At 43.8% G+C, this 27,057-nt stretch overlaps 1 protein-coding gene across 2 annotated transcripts; it reads left to right on the top strand.

Annotated features, from left to right (window-relative positions):
- The first annotated feature begins 463 nt into the window (after nt 1-463).
- Nucleotides 464-26,767, top strand: LOC141059109 (ubiquitin carboxyl-terminal hydrolase CYLD-like). 2 transcript variants are annotated; one of them, XM_073555361.1, is made up of 13 exons: nt 525-624; nt 10,807-10,860; nt 11,596-12,028; nt 15,843-15,969; nt 19,075-19,213; nt 19,325-19,432; nt 20,711-20,790; nt 20,869-20,935; nt 21,052-21,184; nt 21,876-21,984; nt 22,398-22,516; nt 23,034-23,226; nt 26,147-26,767. In XM_073555361.1, exons 3-13 carry the CDS (start codon nt 11,606-11,608, stop codon nt 26,332-26,334), a joined length of 1,686 nt encoding a protein of 561 aa, XP_073411462.1. In that variant the 5' UTR covers nt 525-624; nt 10,807-10,860; nt 11,596-11,605; the 3' UTR covers nt 26,335-26,767. The 2 variants fall into 2 exon arrangements, with proteins under 2 accessions (XP_073411461.1, XP_073411462.1); XM_073555360.1 differs by lacking the exon at nt 10,807-10,860 and having other exon boundaries at nt 464-624.
- The last annotated feature ends 290 nt before the right edge of the window (nt 26,768-27,057 follow it).

Raw genomic sequence — 27,057 nt, 5'->3', positions numbered from 1 at the left:
CACGTAACTGATGAAGGTCTATATTGACTGAAAAGTTTTCTGGTACTACAATAAACTGCCTCACCAAGCATTAAGTTGAGTGCCAGGTTTTCATTTTATCATATAAGAATTGTAAAAATTGGCCTGGTCATTAACATGCAAACAGTGGCGGATTATAATGAGGTCAATTTGGGCAGTTGCCCCGGGCCCAGTGGGGTTAAGGGGCCCACAGCCCAGGCCAGTAAATTGCCCCACTATAATCCGCCACCGCGCAGGGCCGGATTATAGGCAGGGCAGGCGGGGCTTCAGCCCAGGGGCCCCCACCACAAGAGCTTCTAAGGGGGCCCCCACCACATTCCTGCTGGCTGCTGCAATGGCACTCCATCTTCTCCCCACCTAAAAGTGAGTGACCGTGGGGGCGGCATTATGTGCTCTGCTACCAGCAGCATCTACAAGTAGCGTGAACGCTGATGCTGCTGGTAGCGTGCAAAGGCTTGTGATGAGATCACAGGAGGGAAGGTGTCAGGGCCCCCGATCATGTGACCCCTGTCTCCTCCCCTCCTGTGACCTCATCACAGGTCCTGTGCGCACAGCACAGAGCACTGAGAACAGCCATGTATGTGGAGGGCGGCTCTGCGGGTGGAGGTAAGTGCTGGAGGCTCCATTATTCTCTATGTGGAGTGGGGCTCTGCGGGTGGAGGTCGGTGCCGGAGGCTCCATTATTCTCTATGTGGAGTGCGGGTGGAGGTCGGTGCTGGAGGCTCCATTATTCTCTGTGTAGTGCGGCTCTGCGGGTGGAGGTCGGTGCTGGAGGCTCCATTATTCTCTATGTGGAGTGCGGGTGGAGGTCGGTGCTGGAGGCTCCATTATTCTCTATGTGGAGTGCGGCTCTGCGGGTGGAGGTCGGTGCCGGAGGCTCCATTATTCTCTGTGTAGTGCGGCTCTGCAGGTGGAGGTCGGTGTTGGAGGCTCCATTATTCTCTATGTGGAGTGCGGCTCTGCAGGTGGAGGTCGGTGCCGGAGGCTCCATTATTCTCTGTAGTGCGGCTCTGCGGGTGGAGGTCGGTGCTGGAGGCTCCATTATTCTCTATGTGGAGTGCGGCTCTGCGGGTGGAGGTCGGTGCTGGAGGCTCCATTATTCTCTATGTGGAGTGCGGCTCTGCGGGTGGAGGTCGGTGCTGGAGGCTCCATTATTCTCTATGTGGAGTGGGGCTCTGCAGGTGGAGGTCGGTGCTGGAGGCTCCATTATTCTCTATGTGGAGTGCGGCTCTGCGGGTGGAGGTCGGTGCTGGAGGCTCCATTATTCTCTATGTGGAGTGCGGCTCTGCGGGTGGAGGTAGGTGCTGGAGGCTCCATTATTCTCTATGTGGAGTGGGGCTCTGCGGGTGGAGGTCGGTGCCGGAGGCTCCATTATTCTCTATGTGGAGTGCGGGTGGAGGTCGGTGCTGGAGGCTCCATTATTCTCTGTGTAGTGCGGCTCTGCGGGTGGAGGTCGGTGTTGGAGGCTCCATTATTCTCTATGTGGAGTGCGGCTCTGCAGGTGGAGGTCGGTGCCGGAGGCTCCATTATTCTCTGTAGTGCGGCTCTGCGGGTGGAGGTCGGTGCTGGAGGCTCCATTATTCTCTATGTGGAGTGCGGCTCTGCGGGTGGAGGTCGGTGCTGGAGGCCCCATTATTCTCTATGTGGAGTGCGGCTCTGCTGGTGGAGGTCGGTGCTGGAGGCTCCATTATTCTCTATGTGGAGTGCGGCTCTGCGGGTGTAGGTCGGTGCTGGAGGCTCCATTATTCTCTATGTGGAGTGCGGGTGGAGGTCGGTGCTGGAGGCTCCATTATTCTCTATGTGGAGTGGGGCTCTGCGGGTGGAGGTCGGTGCTGGAGGCTCCATTATTCTCTATGTGGAGTGCGGCTCTGCGGGTGGAGGTCGGTGCTGGAGGCTCCATTATTCTCTATGTGGAGTGCGGCTCTGCGGGTGGAGGTAGGTGCTGGAGGCTCCATTATTCTCTATGTGGAGTGGGGCTCTGCGGGTGGAGGTCGGTGCCGGAGGCTCCATTATTCTCTATGTGGAGTGCGGCTCTGCGGGTGGAGGTCGGTGCTGGAGGCTCCATTATTCTCTATGTGGAGTGTAGCTCTGCGGGTGGAGGTCGGTGCTGGAGGCTCCATTATTCTCTATGTGGAGTGGGGCTCTGCAGGTGGAGGTCGGTGCTGGAGGCTCCATTATTCTCTATGTGGAGTGCGGCTCTGCGGGTGGAGGTCGGTGCTGGAGGCTCCATTATTCTCTATGTGGAGTGGGGCTCTGCAGGTGGAGGTCGGTGCTGGAGGCTCCATTATTCTCTATGTGGAGTGCGGCTCTGCGGGTGGAGGTCGGTGCTGGAGGCTCCATTATTCTCTATGTGGAGTGTGGCTCTACGATTCGTGACCCCCGTCACGTGACGAGGGGGGCCCACAGAGTCTCAACTGCCCCGGGCCCTGGCTACCCTTAATCCACCCCTGCATGCAAATCACCCTTGGGGGTAAAGGGGTTAACCTAAACAGGGACGTAGACCTCCATCTTTTTTCTTCTCAAAGAAGAACCCTGCCGCCACGGGTAAAGATGAGGGTCTGATGTGTCCCTTCTCCAGATTTTCCGCAATGCAATCCTGCATGACTTGTCTCTCAAGACCAGAAAAATTATACAGTCTGGACTTTGGTAGTTTAGCTCTGGGGGTCAGATTAATAGGACAGTCATATTCACGATGAGGAGGCAAATCCTGACACCCCTCTCAGAGAAAGCGTCCTCAAACACAGACAAAAATGCAGGTAAGGTTTTTTTAAAGCTGTAGAAAAGGAAATATTTAATCACTTCTCATGGCAGTAATCCCCTCACTCAATGATCTCCCTGGCTTGCCAGTCCAACAATGGATTGTGTTTCACCAACCAGGGAAGACCCAATGCAATCGGGATGGGAAGACCGTCCAGGAAATAGCAGGGAATTATTTCAGAATGAATCAACCACACCTTCAGTCTTATATTCTGTACAATTTGAGTGAGAGCTTTCTGTGCAAGTGGTGCTGAGTCGATGGCGAAGATGGGAATGAGCTTAACTAAAGCACAGCAAACCAGCCAGTGAGTTCTAGCAAACTCAGCAATCATGCTGACTACAGCTCCACTGTCAACAAACACAGAAATTTCCTCTGTTTTGCTCTCCAGCACCACCTTTGCTGTCAAGAAAAACCGAGAACTGCATGTTGACGATAGATGAACCCCTGGCTTATTCCACCCTAGACTACAAAGGGTTAAACGAGTCTCCTTTTGTTACGCATCAAAGGACAGGCCCCAATAAAATGTCCCTTTTTTCCACAAAAAAAACCACACACTCATTTTTTGAGAACATCTAGGGAAATGTACGATGCAGAGGTACCCCCTAACTGTATAGGTTCCTCCACCCTCTCCCGTATGGGTTCACCGCTAGACTGCTCTCCTGGCAAAGGGGCAATACCCCAAAAAGGAGACTCTGGAGAATATGGTCTTACCCACCTATCCCGAAGGAGTCTGTCAACACGTATAGCCAAAGACATATAGGCCTCCAAGGATTCAGGGGTTTCATATACCACCAAGGCATCTTTCAACCTTTCAGTGAGACCCTGAAGAAATTGGCTTCTGAGAGTCAGATCATTCCACTTAGTTTCAGTTGCCCACCTGTGGAATTCGAAACTATACATCTCCACTATACAATTCACCTGCTGAAGGCAATGTAACCTGTAACCTGGACTCAGCCAAAGCGACTCGGTCAGGGTCATCATAGATAAGGGCTAGAGCCAAAAAAATCCCTCCACAGACTGGAGACAAACCGAATCCTGCGGCAAAGAGAGCCCAGGACTGCACATGTCCCTGTAGCAGAGAGATCACAATACTGACTCGCTGCTCTTCATTTCGGGAGGAGTGAGGATGAAGTTTAAATTAAAGTTTGCAAGCTTCCTTAAACACAAAAAATTTGTCTCTTCCTCCAGGAAAACCTATCTGGGAGGGCAAACTTGAGGTCAGGTTGGACCCTCCTATCTGCAGAGAACCCAACATCAGTGACCTGGAGCCGCTGTCACTGCTGCTGAGCCTCATATGGGAGGCCATTCACCTCCAGAGACAGACAGAATAGCTGCTCTGTCAGCCCTGCGACTGGATCCATACCATAGGAGAAAAGGGAAAAAAAACGCACCCAAAAAAAACAAATAAAACCACGAGTTAGTTTTTTTTGTCCTTAAATATGCATGGCCAGTGATAATGTCACACACAGTGTAGGAAAGAGGGTATGGGAACTCAACACTAAGGAAAGGGGGAGTGCAGAACCCTAGGCAGTTATAAAGTCACCCTATCTGCCCTAAACGTCCCCATGTAGGTTCTGCACCTATCGCTGAGCAGGAACCTAATCCCTGCCTGACCCTGGCATTAAGCCCTGCTTAGGGAAGGATGGGGTAGGCACTCGTCAATCCCCACTACCACTAAAGACAACTGGGATAGACAAATAAGGGGAACACTTATCTTGAGTACACTCAGAGATGTAACACAGACATCCTCCAGCAACACCAAAGAGGAAAATAGCCGACTGCTATAGCCCCAAGCAGGCTCGGTCTGGCCTGGCAGGGTACCGGGTAAATGCCCGGTGGGCCCCCGAGGGTCGCTGGGGGCCCTTTAAAAATGCTGCCCCTTTAAGTGCGTGGACCCTTTAAAAGCGCGTCCCATAATTTGCAGGGACGCGCGCGTGCACATACCATAGCGCGCAGGCCTGGCGTACCCCCGTCTGATGCGCTGACGTGGCGTCGGGCGACCCCCTTGCTGGCTCTGGCTCCGGCTCCACTGTCTCTAATGACTCACCCAGCCCCAGGACCTTGCCATGTGATGTCGCTGTTCTTGATGGGCGGTGACACGCACCGCGTTCTGCTTTCCAGCTCTGTAGCTGGCTGCTGGCTGACTGCACTCCCTGCTGCTGCTCCCGCTCCTACTCTGCTACGGTCCGGTGAGTAGAGTCTAGAGTGAGTGGATGATGGGTGGTCTGTGTCCCTGGAGAGGAGGGGGAACAAAGAGTCTCCATGGAAGAGGCCAGAGGGATCCGGAGGAGGAAGAGGCCAGAGGGATCCGGAGGAGGAAGAGGCCAGAGGGGTCCGGAGGAGGAAGAGGAGGCCAGAGGGGTCTGAGGAGGAAGAGGAGGGAAGAGGGGTCCAGAGGAGGGAAGAGGGGTCCGGAGGAGGGAAGAGGGGTCCGGAGGAGGAAGAGGAGGCCAGAGGGGTCCGGAGGAGGAAGAGGAGGCCAGAGGGGTCCGGAGGAGGAAGAGGAGGCCAGAGGGGTCCGGAGGAGGCCAGAGGGGTTGGGAGGAGGGAAGAGAGGTCCGGAGGAGGAAGAGGCCAGAGGGGTCCAGATGAGGAAGAGGCCAGAGGGATCCGGAGGATGAGGAGGAAGAAGCCAGAGGGGTCCGGAGGAGGAAGACAAGGCCAGTCCACTCCTCAGAGTCAGGCAGCTCTGCTCTGCTGACTCCCGCTGTCCTGCAGTGCTGGCCCGGCTGTGTGGTGTTGTGTGTGCAGTGTGCGCTCCACCGGGCTCCCTCTGTCTGACTCTGACTCCTGCCCTGCGGCCTGCCTTGTATAGAGCTGGCTAGCCTGGCGTGGTGAGCTGCTCTGCTGTCTCTGCACCCTCCCTGATGGGACCTCAATGAGAGGAAAAATAGGTTTCTGGGGCACCCTGCTGTATACCAATGGGGGGCTGTGCTGTATACCAATGGGGGGCTGTGCTGTATACCAATGGGGGGCTGTGCTGTATACCAATGGGGGGCTGTGCTGTATACCAATGGGGGGCTGTGCTGTACACCATGGTGCTGTGCTATATACCATGTGGGCCTGTGCTGTATACCACGGGCCTGTGCTGTATATCATGTGGGGCTGTGCTGTATACCATGGTGCTGTATACCATGTGGTGCTGTGCTATATACCATGTGGGGTTGTGCTGTATACCAATGGCGGGTTGTGCTGTATACCAATGGGGGGCTGTGCTATATACCATGTGGGCCTGTGCTTTATACCATGTGGGGCTGTGCTGTATACCATGGCGCTGTGCTGTATACCAATGGGGGGCTGTTCTGTATACCAATGGGGGGCTGTGCTGTATACCAATGGGGGGCTGTGCTGTATACCAATGGGGGGCTGTGCTGTATACCAATGGGGGCTGTGCTGTATACCATGTGATGCTGTGCTATATACCATGTGGGGCTGTGCTTTGTACCATGTGGGGCTGTGCTTTGTACCATGTGGGGCTGTGCTGTATACCAATGGGGGGCTGTGCTGTATACCAATGGGGGTCTGTGCTGTATACCATGGTGCTGTGCTGTTCACCATGTGGGGCTGTGCTATATACCATGTTGGACTGTGTTATATACTATGTGGCTGTGTTATGTACCATGGGGGGTACATTATACATTATATTCTATGGGGAGGCTGTGTTATATAATATGGGGGGCTACATTATATTCTATGGGGAGGTGGGCTGTATTATATTCTATTTGGGGCTACAATATATTCTATGGGGGGCTGTATTATCTTTATTATATTCTATGGGGATGATCGCATCATACTCTATGAAGGGGCTACATTATACTATATGAGGAGGCTACATTGTATTCTACGGGGGGCTGCATTATATTTTTTGGTGGGCTAGTTTATATTGTAGGGGGGCTTTATTATACTTTGAGGGGGCTACATTATATTCTACTGGGGCTGCATTATACTATATGAGGAGGGCTACATTGTATTCTATGGAGGGGCTACATTACACTATATAAGGGGCTGCCATATCTGTGGAGGAGCTGAATTATACTATATGAGGGGGTCTGCATTATATTCTATGGGGGGTTACATTGTATTCTGTGGGGTGGCTACATTATGCTCTAAGGGGTGGCTGCATTATAGTATAAGAGGGGGGCTGCATTATATTCTATGGGGGTTACATTATATTGTATGGCAGGGCTGCATTATACTCTGTGGGGTGGCTGCATTATGCTCTATGGGTTGGCTGCATTATACTATATGTGGGCTGCATTATACTGTATCGAGGACTATGGGGAATACATTATACTATATGAAGAACTATGGGGTGTATTATACTATGGGAAGTGAATTGTACTACATGGATGACTGGCGGTGTATTATATTATATGGAGCATTATGAGGAGTGTATTAAACTATATGGAGGACTGAGTAGTGTATTTTAATATATGGAGGAGTGTATTATATTATATGGAGGACTGAGTGTATTTTAATTTATGAAGGACTGAGGAGTGTATTATACTATATGGAGGACTATGGGGCAGATTATATTATATGGAGGACTATGGGGGACATTATACTATATGGAGGACTATCGGGTGTAAACTTTAGATATGCTGATGATAACATGATACTGTATGGGGGCAGATTGATCCATTAGTGATTGTTCTGTCCCCATCATTCTTTCTCAGATGATGGAAAGAGGCCGGGAAACAAGTGTTGAACGACTTCAATATTGTCGATCACACTCATTTAGCGTCCTGAACTCAGCGCATGTAACTACAACCGAAATGCTTCTGTGTGATGTGCAATATGTTAGCATTTGGGGCCCCATTTTAAAATTGGCCTAGGGCCCCACTTTGCCTAAAACCGGCCCTGCTCATACACATGACATGATGCAGTATCACAGATCACACTCTCTGCCAGTGCCTCCTATATATGATACACACACACTGCACTCTTATATGGCCTAATATGTCATATGAGGCCTGTACACCGACTGTACCGACAGCACTATCATCCTCCTGTATGCCGTACATAGGCAGAGAGTGCGGTCTGTACAGTATCTAAGAGGGCGACAGTCTGTATGTCTTATAGGGGGCCTAATAGGAGGCCGACACTCTGTATGTCTTATAGGGGGCCTAATAGGAGTCCGACACTCAGTATGTCTTATAGAGGGAATAATAGGAGGCCGACAGTCTGTATGTCTTATAGGAGGCCAACACTCTGTATGTCTTATAGGGGTCCTAATAGGGGTCCGATAGTCTGTATGTCTTATAGGGGGCCTAATAGAAGGCCAACAGTCTGCATGTCTCATAGGAGGCTTAAGAGGAGGCTGACAGTCTGTATGTCTTATAGGGGGCCTAATAGGAGGCCGACACTCTGGCTTATAGGGGACCTAATAGGATTCCGACGGTCTGCATGTCATATACGAGGCCAATATGCCATACATACCGCAATATCGGCATCCTATATACTGTACATACCACACTCTCAGCCTCTTATAGAAAGTATCTGTTATAGGAGACCGAGAGTGCAGTCTGTATGTGATATAGGATGCCAAGAGTGCAGTCTGTACGATATATAGGAGGCTGAGAGCGTTCTCTTTTGCACATTGTACAGCTTGCTAAAAGACACACGTTTTAGTGGGAGAGCCCAAAAAATGAACACGTAATAAAACCGTTTATGGTAGCCATAGGGTGGGCCCCTAGAGTCAATTCCCCTGGTGGGCCCTAGGCACTGCAGTCCGACCCTGGCCCCAAGCCTCAAGAGGAGTCTATAAACAACCAGGTTCAGGTGTGTCAATTAGAGCTGGAGAAAGGTTGCCACTGGGTCAAAGAATCAGAAGGGTTAAAAAGGTGTCTGCAAAGCCAAACGCAAAGACCTTCTGCAGCTAGATGCAGTGCGACTGTCTGCAGCTTCTGACATACCCGCGATACCCTAGGAAAGCTTGGTCCTGTTTATCGAGAACAGAGTGACATTTTTATTATTTTCAGGGATTGCATCAGAGTTGCCTGTACCTGTTATTACATAAGAAGTCATACACAAACAAATACCCAATAGCAGTTTGCTCACTGCCAGTATTGCTAGTGGAAAATTCTATTTTAAGTAGTGGTGTGGGTTTGCTGTATTACCAACAACATCCCTCACCTCTCCTTAACCTCAGGAAGGGAAGGGAGCAAGGGATGAAAAGTTGACGTACAGATAATTTAATGACTTGTATTGGGAATACCATAATTTTTACTCTAAGGTATAAGGTGGAGTTGCAGAGATACTGTATATAAGCACCGAGCCTTAGCTTTAAGCTCTTCCCAAGATTAAACATACTAGTACGTCTAATGTTGGGGCCCGTCTTTGATGCAGATCCAGGAGCTTAGTCTGCATCATTCATGGCAGATCGTAGCTGTTTTACACAGCCAGCATCTACCTCTAAAAATAGCAAGCAGCGCAAGTTCAAGTCCCCTGGACTGAGAAAAAAAGAAAAAGTGTTTTTAAAAATACAAAAAAATTATATAAAAATTTGAATTACCTACCTTTTCCCTCATTAAAAATAAAGAAAAAACATATGTCCGTAAAAGTCCGATCTATCAAAATCTAAACTTATTTTACTTGATTGGTAAATGCTGTAAAGAGAAAAAAAGTCAAATGTTAAATGAAAAAAACAATAGAACTATTTCCATAATTCTACTGACCTCGAGAATCATATTGAAGGTGATGGGAAGCCTGCGAACTGCCTCTTTTTTTTATGACATCCATGGTTCCTCTTTGGATTAGTCGGCTTTGCAAGATGCCGTGTGTGGATCACACTGTAACGATGTTGATGCACCAGGCCGGCTAATCAAAAGAGGAGCCTGGAATGTTGTCAGGACAAAGATGGTTCGCAGGGCTTCCATCCAACCGCTATGGACTACTGACCTGGCCACTGGACCGGGATACTGCAAATTGATTTACACCAACTCTAATTACTATGTGACACCAATGAAGCACTGTATAGACCGTTATATGACACCAATGAAGCACTGTAATGACCACTGTTACACCACTGAATGGATCGCTATGTTACCCAACTGTATGGACCACTATGTGACATCATTGTTTGGGACACTATGTGATACCAATGTATGGATCACTATATGACACCAGTGAAGCACTGTATAGACCACTATGTAACACCACTGTATGGACCACCATGTGACACCATTGTATGGACCACTATGTGACATTGTGACACCACTGTATGGATCACTATGTGACACCACTGTATGGATCACTATGTGACACCACTGTATGAATCACTATGTGACACCACTGTATGGATCACTATGTGACACCACTGTATGTACCACTATGTAACACCACTGTATGGACCACTATGTGACACCACTGTATGGACCACTATGTGACACCACTGTATGGATCACTATGTGACACCACTGTATGGATCACTATGTGACACCACTGTATGGATCACTATGTGACACCACTGTATGGATCACTATGTGACACCACTGTATGGATCACTATGTGACACCACTGTATGGATCACTATGTGACACCACTGTATGGATCACTATGTGACACCACTGTATGTACCACTATGTGACACCACTGTATGTACCACTATGTGACACCACTGTATGGACCACTATGTGACACCACTGTATGTATCACTATGTGACACCACTTATAGATCACTATGTGACAGCAATGTATGGACCACTATGTGACACCAATGTATGGACCACTATGTGATACCAATGTATGGATCACTATGTGACACTAACAAAATGCTGTATAGATCACTATGTCACACAGATGAAGTCCTGTATGGATCACTATGTGACATTAACGAAGCACTGTATGGATTACTATGTGACACCAATAAAACACTGTTTGGATCACTATGTGGCACTACCGAAGCACTGTATGGATTACTATGTGATCTATGTAAATGGTTGTTATACAAGTGGCCAGTGCTAGGTACTGGACATGCTGCCAAGTTTAGATGGGTGGATCTGACTTATTGCTCTCTGTCATCCCTGCAGTATAAATAGTGCTTTTGCAGAACACTGGCCATACAGAGAGTGAAGCCTCACTAGGTGAGTTACGGTCCTGAGATATATAAGTAATATAGGGTATGATAACAAATCACATGGGAAGGGGAACAGGGGGCTTAATGATGTTCTAGACAATGTGGAATTAAGTTCTGAACTCCACAGTAAAAGGGATGGATATAAGTGATCGGTTCCTTCCAACTTTCATTAAACATTTTAGCTATATCACGTTTAAAAATATTCGATTAGCAAATAATGATACTGAATATATGCACAGATGCCACACTGATCTAATGATATTCAGGACCATTTTTACTTTTATATGTTGACTCTGTATCGACATTTGCAAAGCTTTAAGCAAAATATAAGCCATGTTTAGAGGGCATCCTTCATTTAATCAGACCCTTAAAGGTTTTGTCTAATCGCAAACAAACCCTCTTCATATGTAAGCTCGGGGTCTGGCTCCTGACAACATTGGAAAAGCTGTATTCTTTGTAAAGGTCACAGCGAGAGCAATATGAATGGCTGTCGATATAATACTGACCTTCAGAACAGAGTGGTTCTCACACCTGGCTAATAGAGGGGCCTTTAAGCCGGCAGTTTCTTAAATGGACAATAGGCCATAATTGTACTTTATATTTTATGCTGTTGATATTTTGTTTATGTGAATGTGGAAACAAAACTAAATTCTAATTATTAGCTGTATGTTCTTACATTCATCATCTTTGGTACCTGCTGCCTTTTTTTTTATAAGGTCTAAAATATTAACTTTTATTTTAGGTACCTCAAAATGTCCACTATGAATTCCATGGCTAAATCTCGGAAGCCATTTATTGTCCTGAAAGAGTTTACGACTGGCCGGAACAAGGTGGCCTCTGGATCCATTGGTGTTTTTCTAGACAATGAACAGACACATGGTCGTATTATGGATCTGCCTTCACGTCCGGAAATACCAGTGAGAAGAAGCATGGTGCGGCTTCTAGGTAGAAGAGAGTCAGCCTTTTTGTATGGGATTGGATTACCTCAAAGGCGGCTTCATCTTTTGGCCAATGAGAAGCTATTTCTTGCAGTTTGTGCTTTACAGATTAGTGATGTTGTCAGAGTGCGTTATCGGGGCTATGCGGCAGTTGGTGTGGCCACTGCCATTTGGGAACTTTCTGAAAAATCGGGACTATGCGAGCTTACAAAGCTACTGGTTGAAGTTGAATTACTGGTAAGTAAATTCACATAGGGTTATTTATCCCTAACATATTCATACCTTTAGTCCAATGGTGCCCATGCAGTGCTGTTCTTCACCTGTTATTGAGATTATAAAAAACAGGCCCAACTCAGGTTAGACTATGAGGTGGTCCCTCAAGATAAGTAAAGTAATACAAAATGAAGATTAAAAGGATAATCCACTACTGGACAACCCCTGTTTAATCAGCTCAGGACCCCATTTGAAATTAAACAATGGATAATCAGGTACAGCAACACTGTTCCAGCAATGTTAGTACCACTGTCCCCTTAGAACCACATTACTTGTTGTTTCACGTGCCCATAAGTATCTGCTGTTTATCTGCAGCCTTTACTACTTCATCAGAGCGGACGTCCACCTTACTGGAATATTGGTGATCTGCAGCCTAATAACAGCCGCTCATTGGAGGCTGCCTGTACATGACACAACAATGTCGCATCACTTTCTGGGAACAACAATGCTGGCGCTGCAGGAAGGAGTACCCATTGTTTTTTTATGTTACTTGGTTTCCTGAATTGATTAAGAAGGGGTTGTCCAGTAAGAAAAGAACTAATACAGAGAAAGGAAGTCCTTGAATATAACAGTGATAAAGAGCAGCTGAAAGACCTAAATCACTTCTTATGTAAATGACAGCAGCTTCTTCAGGCTCTGGTACAGTACAGACAGTGTACCAAAACATAGCACATGACTCTCCTTACCTGGTGTCCAAATGAGCTGTTTGTGCTGACATAGGCAAAATGAAGCAGAGGACATATAGTACTGGAATTTACTGTAGAGAAATGCTACTAGACAGCCGATGAGTGCAGAACAGTGATGGGCAAGCATGCTCGGATAACACCTTATCCGGGCACGCTCGCTCATCACTAGTGCAGAACTGTACCAGTGGAATGCTCATGCCCGTATTCACACCTTCCATAGATCCTGACTGTACGTGGTGAATGTGGTTTACATTTAAAATGGCCAGGAATGGAGGAGTGTGATGTCAGGGTCTTCCTCTGGTATGGCCTATCTTGCGATTATAATATGAGTCTTACATTAGTGTTATTACTTTTCACGTCTATTTTGTTGAAACTGTATCGAATATGGCATGCTATGAATAGTAGTCTACTGGAATTCCCTTCAGTTTTAGACTCTATTCCTATGTACGGTAGTTATATCTGTTTTTGGATCCATTTTGGGATCATAACAAGAGAAATAAAATGTTCCAATGCAAAACCAATCAATTTACATGGGGATGAAAGTGTCATAAAGTGTCTTACGTCTGCCTCGTTTACAGCTGCTCTACATTTTTAAGCTGGATCAAAAAAATGTAGTCTGTACAACTTTTTTGTTTGGCCCAAAAAATTGTAGAGCAGTTGAAGCTCGTACATTGGTCTATAGGAAAAGCATCACAAGGGATGGTGATCTGTTTAGTCATCCATTAATGGATCCCACATTCTCAGAATACAACAGGTACAGAGGCCTCTAGTAAAAACAGATTAGTTACAAACCAAACAAAAACGAAATAAAAAAAAAAAAGGAAAACATGGTGTCCTGTATTAGCATGGTGTCCTGTATTAACCCATCTTATCTTTTTTTCTTGTTTTGTATTCAAAACCAGAAACTTTTCTTTCCATTTTGCTTCTGTTTTTATTCGGTTTTAATTTGTAATGGATCTTTTTTTTTTTTTTTTTAATACTGGATCCGCAATTGGACAGATGAATACAGCCTTTTGGCTCATGCACACATTGAGTATTTGGTGATTTTTTTTACCTCGGTATTTGTAAGCCAAAACCAGGAGTGGAATGGTCAGAGGAAAGTATAATAGAAACACGTCACCACTTCTGTATTTATCACCCACTCCTGGTTTTGGCTTACAAATGCTGAGTTAAAAAACTCACCAAATACTGAATGTGTACACATGGCCTAATAGAAACATGTCACCACTTCTGTATTTATCACCCACTCCTGGTTTTGGCTTACAGATACTGAGGTAAAAAACTCACCAAATACTGAATGTGTGCACGTGGCCTAATAGAAACACATCACCTCTTCTGTATTTATCACCCACTCCTGGTTTTAGCTTACAAATGCTGAGGTAAAAAACTCACCAAATACTGAACGTGTGCACATGGCCTAATAGAAACACGTCACCACTTCTGTATTTATCACCCACTCCTGGTTTTGGCTTACAAATACTGAGGTAAAAAACTCACCAAATACTGAACGTGTGCACATGGCCTAATAGAAACACGTCACCACTTCTGTATTTATCACCCACTCCTGGTTTTGGCTTACAGATACTGAGGTAAAATACTGACCAAATACTGAACGTGTGCACATGGCCGAATAGAAACACGTCACCACTTCTGTATTTATCACCCACTCCTGGTTTTGGCTTACAAATACTGAGGTAAAAAACTCACCAAATACTGAACGTGTGCACATGGCCTAATAGAAACACGTCACCACTTCTGTATTTATCACCCACTCCTGGTTTTGGCTTACAAATGCTGAGGTAAAAAACTCACCAAATACTGAACGTGTGCACATGGCCTAATAGAAACACGTCACCACTTCTGTATTTATCACCCACTCCTGGTTTTGGCTTACAAATGCTGAGGTAAAAAACTCACCAAATACTGAACGTGTGCACATGGCCTAATAGAAACACGTCACCACTTCTGTATTTATCACCCACTCCTGGTTTTGGCTTACAAATGCTGAGGTAAAAAACTCACCAAATACTGAACGTGTGCACATGGCCTAATAGAAACACGTCACCACTTCTGTATTTATCACCCACTCCTGGTTTTGGCTTACAAATACTGAGGTAAAAAACTCACCAAATACTGAACGTGTGCACATGGCCTAATAGAAACACGTCACCACTTCTGTATTTATCACCCACTCCTGGTTTTGGCTTACAAATACTGAGGTAAAAAAACTCACCAAATACTGAACGTGTGCACATGGCCTAATAGAAACACGTCACCACTTCTGTATTTATCACCCACTCCTGGTTTTGGCTTACAGATACTGAGGTAAAATACTGACCAAATACTGAACGTGTGCACATGGCCTAATAGAAACACGTCACCACTTCTGTATTTATCACCCACTCCTGGTTTTGGCTTACAGATACTGAGGTAAAATACTGACCAAATACTGAACGTGTGCACATGGCCTAATAGAAACACGTCACCACTTCTGTATTTATCACCCACTCCTGGTTTTGGCAAAGTACTGCAATGTGCATGCGCCGGGAAAGGTCAGAGAGGCCCAGCGCCTGCGCACTGCACTACTTTGCTCTGCCCTCAACAGGGCAGAGAAGTATGCCTGCGCAGGAGTACGATCACATCATCCACAAGAAGAAAGCAGGAAGTCGGCGATCATAAGAAAATGGGAGGCACCGGACCAAGACCAGTGACACCCATCGGAAAGGACAGCCCTGCAGGTGAGTAAAATAAAACTTATTTTTCTACTCTTATAGGTCGGATTGGGGGCTTATATAAAGCATTATAGAATGTTGTGTACAAGCCCTGAAAGGTGATGGCCGTATCTTATATTGGCCATACCTGCTGACAGGTTCGCTTTAAGATGAGCATTTTAGCTGGAAGTGGACTCAGAAATTTCAAATGTTATATTAGATAGGGAAACTTTCATAAAGGATTATGCAGCCATTTTGGTATGTAAGTAAAGCAGCGCCTTCAGGTCTAAGATCTATTTAGTAATATTTGTAGTATGTACTGTATTGTGAAATCTTTTACTACTGTTACGGCTAAAATAGAATAAATGTAATATTTTACAGGACGGAGAGTGCTGCGATACCTCCATGCCAGTAATAAAGGTTGATGCAGGCGAAGTTCTGGCAGTAAGCGCTAGTGTACAGCGGTATCCACAGTACAGGGGAAATGGACCCAGGTTGGATGAAGAAGGTGAATGTCCATCAAAGACCATAAAATAAAACTAATGACAACTACTGTTAGATGATAAATAAGTTTAACTAAACTGTTATAATTTTCTTTTTGATAAGTTGAAGCCCAGTAAATGCCCTGGAGATTGGTGGGGTTATGGGCCCAGAGACCGACTTCCACTCTGCAGCTGTGTGCACACTGAATGTCTCTGCACAGTGGGGGTCTCAGGAGCCAGAACTCCAGCAATCTACAAAGGACACCAACATTTTGAAAACCTCATGTGGGTATGTGCAGAAGATGTCCATTGCGGCCGCTTTCTTTGAGTTTTTTTTGTTTGTTTGTTTTTTTTTAACTATATACTGTATAATATAGAGAGGGGCTTCCATGCAGAAGCTCCTAGAAGAGCGTTCAAGTCAATTCTTTTAGCTGCTTAATGGCTTTTGAAACGGTTAAGACGCACAAAAGGACTAAACATATGCACAGCAAGTTGGGTTTACATTGCAGTGCACATGTTCATTCATTTTACCATTTTTCAAGCGATTTTTCAGGCGGGTTCCTGAGCCAACCTACGTGAAAAAGACACCGTGTGCACATACTCCTAAAGTTTACTTATGTTTTAAGAAAAAACATTGACATTTTCAAATACTGAAACATCAATCGGGTCGTCCGAAACTAATACTGATTTTCATCCTGAGGCTGTGTGCCCACGTTGCGTTTTTGTAAGCGTTTCCGCAGCGTTTGTGCTGGCTCAGACGCTGCAGGAATGCTTACAAGATGCTTCTAATTCATTTGCATGCGTTTTTGGCTTTTTGTGCCAATGCATGCATTTTTAACCGCTCAGGAATCGCTTAGCGGCTAAAAACGCAGCATACTCATTATTTTCCGCATAGCTGAGTGTTTTTAGCCATCCCCAATGTTCCCAGAAATTGTGTGTCAAAAAACGTGTCAAAAAACGCACAAGAAACGCGCGTCTTTTTCCGCGCGATTTCTGGGAAAGGGGATCCTTTTCCTGAGCGTTTAAAAACGCTAGCGTGGGCACATAGCCTAAATGTCTCTTTTTTTATTTGAATAATATAATAATTTTTCTGATGTGGTAAATTAATAAGTCCCTATGCTTCCCTCTGTAATCTAACTGCTTTATGATATTTATTTTTTTTACCTATTTCTGTTTAGATGACGCTTCGTTTGTGCATCCCCAGTGCATGCTGGGATATTCAAACAGAATGTCATAAGGCGGCAGAGGCTGCGGTCACTGCCATAGCCTCTGTCTCCACACTGTAACGAAGCATGATCGATGACATCTATTTCAGGGTTTGGGCTGGCATGTGCTGCACTGAGCATGCTTCAGTTGTCAACTCCAATGGATGCTCAGGACGAGCTCAATTCTTACTGTGTAATATTCTTCTCAGAGCACAATGACAGTGCGCTACCTCTCTAGCTCTAATTAGAAATGACAAGCCGTCAACAGAGCGCACTGACACACTTCTAATTGGAACCGGTAAGAGAGTGCACTGTCACTGTACACTGTCACTGCGCACTGAGAATAATAATGCACAGTAAGAAGGGAGCGCGTACTGAGCATCCATTGTAATTGACAACCAATGCATGCTCAGTACAGCAGGGACTAGCCCAGCCCCTGAAACGGATGTCAATGATAATGCTTTGTTTCAGGGTGGGGACAGAGGTTGTAGAAGTGATCCCAGCCTCTGCCCCCTAATGATGTCTCGGTTGTGTATCCCAGGATGCACTGAGGATTCTCTACAAAGCGTCATCAAAACAGCAATAGGTAAATATAAAATGAAGCAGTTAGATTAGAGAGGGAACAGTTGGAACGTTTTAATTAAACCATATTAGAAAAACCATTATATTATTAAAATAAACAGAGAAACATTTAGGATGAAAAATCAATATTTGTTTTGGACAACCCCTTTAGGCGTCAGATGATTTTGGTATTTTGGATACCGATCTAAGTTTTTTTGACGTAACATTGATGACTTTTAGTTTCACGATCTAATAGAATGTGCGTCAATGAAAGCTATCCCAGAATTCCATCTGACTTTGTCATGACATACCATATATATTTTACTGTGGGAGAGCCACGTGTTGAAAGGATAATTAGTATCTAATTACTGTAATTACAATGTGTTGTCCTTCAAGGCATTTACAACTGTTATTTAACGTCCCTGGCCTGATTTGCTCACATATATTGTTATTGGAAATGTTATCTTAGATCACTTTCATATAGGGTTTTAATATATTTGTGCTAATGTGCTCTGTGTGGTCTGCTGAATGTATGGCTCTCATATTTTAGTACTAGGGATGACATAATAAAGGGGTTTCTATACTTTTTAATAAATACTCCTAAACTAACAGAGCACTGGTTACATAGAATATTAGAAAAAAAATTTTGTGCCCTAAATTTAAATAAATTAGAAGATTAAAAAGAAAAATGTTGGATGCTGAAAGAAAAACTTCAGTTAAAATTTCTATGCTGTTTTAAAGGTGTTGTCCAAGACATAATAGTTAACCAAATACTCAATATCTAATTAATTTTAAAAACTAATTATTTATGTAATGTACAGTACATCAATTAAAAAATTCTTGCCATTCCCTCTGTACTTTAGCTTACCTTTGCTCTCCTTAAAGGGAAAGAACGTGGAGAGCAAGGAGAGCATACTGAGCAATCAATAAAGTTCATTTCCTCCTGGCAGTGGGGCTCTCAGTGACGTCACCGCACAGAGTCAGTACGCTATTAAACTGCAGATTAACCCTTTTTTCTGCATGTTAATAGCGTTATTTTACATGACAGGTTGAGTATTAGATGGACTGTTAGGTTTTGGACAACCCCTTCCAGCATTGTCGTGCGAACATAGGCATATATGAATTTGTGGAGATTGGGTCAGGAGAGCCGCAGATGGTCCGGACAGCACAGTCCATACTTAAATCGGGAATGTCGAACATGTAAAAGTGGTCTAATTCTGCTAGTGTCCTCTGCAGGTATTCCAGACATTTGGAGACAAACTAATCTCCTTCCAACCATGGCCGTAATTACCAAATGTGATTTGAGCAAGGCAGAAAATATGACAAAAATCTGTATTGAATATGTCTGTCTTTTTTAATGTGTAGATATGTACACTGTCCTAGAAGACAGCATGAAGGACCATCCACCTGTTCGGGAATCTGAAGTTCTGGAGAAGATTGTTGGACAGAGAAAAGGCATTCAAGGACACTTCAACTCCTGCTATCTAGATACAACACTTTTCAGGTAAAGACTGTGAGAATCGTGATAACATAAGGGATGTGTTCACAAACCTATATCATAAAAAATACAAGACATTTTCAAACCTGAATGTGTTTCTGGCTTTCCCTCTCACAGCCTGTTTGCGTTTTCCTCTGTCTTGGATCACATCTTACGCTCTCCTGATGTTTGCGATGCCAAGGCCCAGCGAATTGTGCGTCAAGATATTGTGAATCCCCTGAGAAGGTAAGCTACTGGTATACGTGTAGATCTGGTCATAGATAGCTGGTATAAAATCCATACATTGCTTATATAGCTCCAACGTATGCTGTAGCTCTTTACATGCAAAGTGACAACTCACTGTCCCCATTGGGGCTCACAATCTAAATTCCCTATTAGTATGTCTTTGGAGTGTGGGAGGAAACCGGAAAACCCAGGGGAAACCCATGCAAGCATGGAGAGAACATGTAGTCTCCTTGCAGATGTTGTTCTTGGTAAGATTTGAACCCAGGGCCAAATCGATCTTTTAGACATTCTAGCTGGGCCTAGACGCCTTGATTTCTGATAGTATGTGATACATTTCTCAGTTAGATATATTTTTAGCTTAATAGGATTGGCATCATGCAAATGCACACAAGGATTATAAACGTCAGGTCAACATAGGACGCAGCTATTTGTGACCTCGGAGTCAGCAGCCATGTGGCCAATGCTATTTTTGGGATCCCAGGCCACCAGCTTTCTGTGATTAGAGGGTTAGTGGACAATAAATTCAAATGGAAAACCTCTACTTCTAATTGACTATTGAAAGGATAATGGGTATCAGAAGGGTGATTACAACAAATTGAGGCATAGCATCTCCAAGAAAAAACATATCCACCCTAGAATCATGTTTTGAAGCCTATTTTGGGCATAGATCACAATGCCTTACCTTCTTGGATTTAGCATCAAAAAGGCGGGTGGGTTGACGACTGGATAGTCAGCAGGACCACCTATCTTTGGGAGGGAAAAGAGGTGGTAGTGCAGGCCTTTGTTGTTTGATCCATGCATGGCCCTATCAGGCAGGGGGCTCCTACCGCAGGATCATTGAGCTTGTTCTTAGCAGATGGGTAAGGTGTTGCATTTTTTGTGATGGGGAAAGCATGTCCCCATGGTTGAGATGCACACCTCTTTTAGGTTACTGATTCCAAACTTTAATCAATAATACTGTACAATCCTTAAAACTGCAGTCTAAACATTCTTTAATATGAACCAATATATGTGCTGTACACGCGTGACCTTATTCCACCGTATGGCTTGCACAGTCAGATCAAAATGGCTACATGCAAAATTTTTTGTTGAGTTGGAACAATCCCATAGAGATCTATGGGATCTCTTCTGCCATTAGTTTCCAACTGACATTTCATGTGGAAATGTGGTCCATATGGGTAGTCCAAGTGTTCCTCATACTAATCTAATATACAACTTATGATGACATATTTATAGCACTGTATTGTATTTCACATCTTTTATACTTTGATTTTACAGGAGTGGCTTTGTACATGCAGAAAATGTCATGAAGCTCAGAAAACTACTTCGATGTGCCTCTTTCGTAACCGAGGAGAAAGGTTTCTTTACAATTTTGGATAGTTTTATCTATTTTCCACATTATGTGAATTATGACTTATCCATCTCATTTCTTCTAGACCCAGAAGAATTCCTCAGTGCCTTGTTACATGAAGTTCTAGCAGTGGAGCCTCTTCTTAAAATCAGGTATGTTTTATGGATCTGTGACTGTGTATGAGGCATATATCGATGCTATAAAGTATTGTCTTTTCAGCTGAATGACATTACCATTTTTCTTTTTGTTTTTTTGTTCAAAATTACAGGTGTAACAACAAGACCCAGGAGAGCAACAGCTATCAAATAATTGTGGAACGCGATGGAGCGCTAAAGGTTCCCAGTGTTCAGACCCTTATGGACAGATCATTTCGATTCTATGAAGACCTAACATTTGACCAGGTGATCATTGATTATCCCCCCAAAAATGTGTCCATCCACATGCAGATATGCCTTAGTTTTCGGCTTACTGTGATATTTATGTTTCTCTCTGGGAGAAACCATTTTAGGACAATAGCAGCATGGTTGGGATTCCACTCTTCTTCAGTGTGCATTTTGTCTTTAGGAGCAGTCTGCCAACACTATAGGTGCTGTAACTTTCCCTTTTGAGCATATATTATGCCTGTCATGGTCCAATGATTTACGTGCTTCAAAACGAAAGCCTGCCTCTCTGTTATGTCTGTGGGAAGATTGAGACCAAGACCTGCCCTACTTCCTGTAGTCCCTCTCTGTTGCTAGAGACAGATAACACTTGGCAACTGGCAGTGGGCAGCACATTGGACAGAATGGAAACATCCAGTGGACTACACTTTAAATTGTTTTTTCTCCTGATTGTTATAAAGTACTTTACTTTTTTGTTAGTCGATGACGATGAGATGAGGCTGCTTATTGTGATGACAGTGTCCACTTGCCAACTGGCAGTGGGCAGCACATTGGACAGAATGGAAACATCCAGTGGACTACACTTTAAATTGTTTTTTCTCCTGACTGTTATAAAGTACTTTACTTTTTTGTTAGTCGATGACGATGAGATGAGGCTGCTTATTGTGATGACAGTGTACATTTCTACTTACACATGCTGTATTGTTTCCAGGTTCCACGTTGCCTTATCCTTCAAATGCCGAGATTTGGCAAGAAGTTTAAAATGTTTCCATATATATTCCCTTCCCTAGAACTGGACATCACCCATATGCTGCAGAAAAGTAAGTATCATGTTATGTGTCTAGCATTCTGCCTCAATCTTTCTTTTTCTGGCTTTTGCAAAGACTCTCTAGTTTTCAAGGTCAACATATAAGATTATAAGAGATGACCTAAATCAAATCTTTATTGGAATTGGCGCAAATCAATTCACAGGACCCGGTTCATCAGCCATGTTGGAAATCTGTGCTCGCTGGACTCGAACCCTGAGAAACGCCTTATACCCGATGACATTGGGCCTGGTGCAACATCAGTTGGAGGCAATTCTCAAAACTCCTGTCCGGCAGCCAGAGATTTCTGACATGGCTGATGGACTGGGTCCTGCAAATCGATTCGCACCAACTCTAGCCTTTAGTAATCTCAGAACATGGCTATTGTCGTCTTGTGTACAATGTAATGTTTGTATGCTTGTCTGCAGGAAGCGCAGTGTGCTGTCTATGTCTGAGTCCTGCCGAGTATGAATGCACTCACTGTCTTGCTGACCCACTAACCACAGACGGGAACGTTCGCCAGTTCTGCCAACTTTGTGAGAAACAGGTCAGCATCTGCGGTAGAGATACTGTATTTACATATGGTGGTGAATTAGTAGGATAGAAGATAAAGCTTCCCAGTCGTATAAAGAGGCTTTACAGTCTACCCCTGACTATGGACCTGTTCACATATGAGTTGTAGATGGAAGCAACAATGCAGTACTGGATTAGTAGCACCATAGACAAAAGCAGTGCATGACAGATACTATTTATTTATAGTTAGATCTATTGGGTCCAAAAAGGTGTCTGTAATTTTCATTAAAGGGGTTGTCTGCTGATATGTTAATGACCTATCAAGAGAAAAAAAAAAAAAGCTGCTCTGCAGTACCCAGCAGCAGCCACTACACATTGAATGTAGCTGCACAGTGCAGAAAGCTGTTCACCATTTCCACCCAACCACTGTCTGAGCTTATAATAACTGATCAGTGGGGGTGCTGTGCTTTTATCACTAAGTATGTACAGTATGTTACAGTCATATAAATGTAAGGTCCGGCCTCATCACTTTCTATCTTTTCTACCTATAGGTTCATTCAAGCAATCAGATGAAGGATCACAGACCCACAAGACTTGAAATACAACCTAACATTCTAAACAAAAATCAAAAGCTTGAATTGTTGGCCGTTCTCTGCATAAAGACCAGTCACTTTGTCTCATTTGTAAAATATGGACCAGACAAAAACTCTTGGGTCTTCTTTGACAGCATGGCAGGAAGAATAGGTAAAAATATGCTCAAAGACCCTTGGTCACATACCATAGTGTTTGGTGTAACAACCTGTAAATATCAGCAGTTCACTAAGAATAATAAGGAGAAAAGAGTGCATTCACATTGCGTTAAAGGGTTGTTCGACACCCAAAGTCATTTTACAAACATGACATTTCATTGGTTTAAATAGCTCAATTCAATTCACTTAATTAGGGCAAATGGAGTCCAAAAGATAAAAGCATGAACAAAGTTGAACTTTCTTTCTGACATACTGTAGGACTTATTAAGTAGTACATAAATGCGTGGCAGACAATGTTATAGTACCCTGCAAAAAAGTCGTACGCCAAAAGAAATATGCCTCTTCAATAATCTGTGCAGTGGCCATTGTGCAGAGAGGGGGAGGAGATCAGCTGACGCAACGTTCTATTAGCTATTCTATATAACATATCATTCTATGTAACTTTCTAATATACTTGCATTTTAATTAGTGTCTATATTTCAGGATATGATCACAGGTCATGTGATGTTCTTTTGGATTTCACGGATGTGATATAAATGGCTTCCATCAACCCTTGTGCTGATTCCAGGTCTTAATGTAAAGGATGTCATCAGTGCTACTCCATATGATGGGCTGGAATAATACATTCTGGCTTGCCGTAGATAACTGTTGGCTGAACCTTTGTTTGACTGACAGCGATCTCTCCTGAATCTACCATACTCGGTTCAGCTTTCTCCCCTTTAGGCCATGTTCACGCGCTTAGTATTTGGTCAGTATTTTATGTCAGTATTTGTAAGCCAAAACCAGGAGTGGAACAATCAGAGGAAAAGTATCATAGAAACACGTCACCACTTCTGTATTTATCACCCACTCCTGGTTTTGGCTTATAAATACTCATGTGAAATACTGACCAAATACTGAACGTGTGAACGTGGCCTCAGGACAAAATGTTTTCACCTATAGAACAAAAAAATTGGAATTGAATTCCAACCAACTGATCCTTATATCCCCTGACATGATCTGTTGTGGAATAAGCAGGAGACCGCTATACATCAGATGACACACTACTCACTAATGTGTACAGGCGCTCAAGGTTTCTAAGTAGTTTGGAGATATTGTTTTTAGGTCCTAAAAATGTTATTTTCTGAACATTAGTCCCCTTAAAGAGTACCTGTCGCTTCCTAAAAAAAAAAGTTCAATACCTTATAGAAATCCCTGCGCTCCCCCAATTCTAATGCCTCTTTCCATTTTGTGCTGTGTCGTTCTTTTGCATATATTCATGCGTTTTTTTTTTTAATCCCAGTACGTGAAATCTCTGCTTTGCAGTCCAACTGGGTCTTCTCTGACAGCATACTTTCACAACTCCATGCTAGATGGAGCCAATCACAGCTTGGCAACTGATCTGGCAGTCTATCTGTCTCAGATGCTGCTGAACTGTGATTGGCAGTGTCTGGAAGGGATGAAAGAACAAGCCCCCAGAAACATCCAGTTGGATTGCAAAACTGAGATTTCACATAGTTCACTTTAGCAGAAACAAATCTGAATATCTCTGCCATGGTGTGAGGCAGAACAAAAAAGAAAAGAGCTATTAGAATAAGTGGAGCTGCTCAAGGATTTTTACAAGGTATTTAACTCAATTTTTTTTTAACAATTGATAGGTCCTCTTTACCTATGTCAAACAGCTGGGAGTGATTATTTCTTATAGATAATTTGATGCATTCCTCATTGCATAATATACAGGTGCTTCTCACAAAATTAGAATATTATCAAAAAGTTAACTTATTTCACTTTTTAAATAAAAAAGTGAAACTCATATTATATAGAGTCATTACAGACAGAGTGATCTATTTCATGGGTTTATTTCTGTTGCTGTTGATGATTATGGCTTACAGCCAATGAAAACCCAAAAGTCATTATCTCAGTAAATTAAAATACTTTATAACACCAGTTTGAAAAATGATTTAAAAATCCAAAATGTTGGCCTACTGAAATGTATATTCAGTAAATGCACTCAATACTTGGTCGGGGCTCCTTTGGCATCAATTACTGCATCAATGCGGCATGGCGGCAATCAGCCTGTGTCACTGCTGAGGTGTTATAGAAGCCCAGGTTGCTTTGATAGCAGCCTTCAGCTCGTCTACATTGTTGTGTCTGGTGTATCTCATCTTCCTCTTGACAATACCCCATAGATTCTCTATGGGGTTAAGGTCAGGCGAGTTTGCCGGCCAATCAAGCCCAGTGATACTGTAGTTTTTACATCAGGTATTGGTACTTTTGGCAGTGTGGACAGGTGCCAAGTCCTGCTGGAGAATGAAATTTCCATCTCCAAAAAGATTGTCGGCAGAGGGAAGCATGAAGTACTCTATAAAAATTTTCTGGTAGACTGCTGCGCTGACTTTGGTCTTGATAAAATACTGTAGACCTACACCAGCAGATGACATGGCTCCCCAAACCATCACGGATTGTGGAAACTTCACACTGGACCTCAAGCAGCTTGGATTATGTGCCTCTCCACTCTTCCTCCAGACTCTGGGACCTTGGTTTCCAAATGAAATGCAAAATTTACTTTCCTTGTGGAGTGTGTCAATGACTGCCTTCTGGACATCTGTCAAGTCAGCAGTCTTCCCCATGATTGTGGAGCCTACTGAAACAGACTAAGGGACCTTTTTAAAGTTCTTAGGAAGCCTTTGCAGCCATAAGCATCAACATGAACGGAAAATAAACACTTGATATAGATCACGGTTTGTAATGACTCTGTATAATATATGATTTTCACATTTTGTCTTGAAGAACTGAAATAGAATAGCATCAAAAAGTTAATTTAATTTTGTGAGCACCACCTGTAAGTCTACTCTCTAGCAGACAATACTTAGAATGATAAAGTATTTTTCTATGTTAAATGTTCTTTCATTAAAAACCTCTATGTTTTTACATAGGAAATGAAATTGGGACAAATGTCCCTGTGGTCCGAACCTGCCCACAACTGGGAGACTATCTATCCATGCCTGAGGAGGAGTTTAGTGCTGTGGACTTCACGAAGATGGACCCTCTACCTAAAAGATTCTTTTCCGACATCTACATGTGCATCTACCAGCGCCCAGATCATTGCATGCAAAGTGGTTGACATACAGATCCTAGTGAACGAGGATGCACCTTGACAATCTTGTTCTATCCATACTTCCCCAAAAGCTAGATCAAAGTAGATGGTAAACCTAAAAACATTTCTGACAGATGACACAGAACATGGAAAGAGAAGTAACCAGGTATCCAATGCTGGAACCATTGAAACTCTTCATGGCTTCCTTTTGATTTTTCATTTTGAGAGGGCATTTCTACAGACTTTTTAGAATATGAGCAAGCTGAAATTGCTTTATGGTTCTGAAATATCTTCATTTTTCTTTATTTTTTATTAATTGTATATATTTATGAATAATAGAACACACTGTAGAATCATGCTGTACAATTTAGATGTGTGGTGGTTAGGTATACGAATTATGTGTATGCATACAAGGAATCTTGTACAATAAAATTACCGGTACTTGTATTGTTCAAGTTAATGTAGTCCTCTGAGTGAGTTATGAAGACTGGTATGGGAAAAGGTTCTGGGGCCGCCCTTCAGCTACATAAGAAAAGGGTATGTTGCAGTCTGCACTACACTTGATAGCAACCTCTAGTGCAAGAAGAGTTACTATTACGGCACTGACCACTTACATGTCAGAGATGAAAGTGGGAGCATCCAAGGACCATGATAAGCTATGGCTGTTATTTTCCATCGTCTCGTTGTGCCAGTACCTACCTTCCTCATGCAGCTGGTAGAGAGCTCCGGTGTTCTCTATGAGACTGCTAT

The sequence above is a fragment of the Dendrobates tinctorius genome, unplaced genomic scaffold (assembly GCF_039654945.1).
Source record: "Dendrobates tinctorius isolate UK_male_01 unplaced genomic scaffold, ASM3965494v1 ptg000223l, whole genome shotgun sequence".
Classification (NCBI taxonomy): domain Eukaryota; kingdom Metazoa; phylum Chordata; class Amphibia; order Anura; family Dendrobatidae; genus Dendrobates; species Dendrobates tinctorius.
Note: the sequence above shows the minus strand (reverse complement) of the source record. Positions and strands in the feature narration are given on the sequence as shown.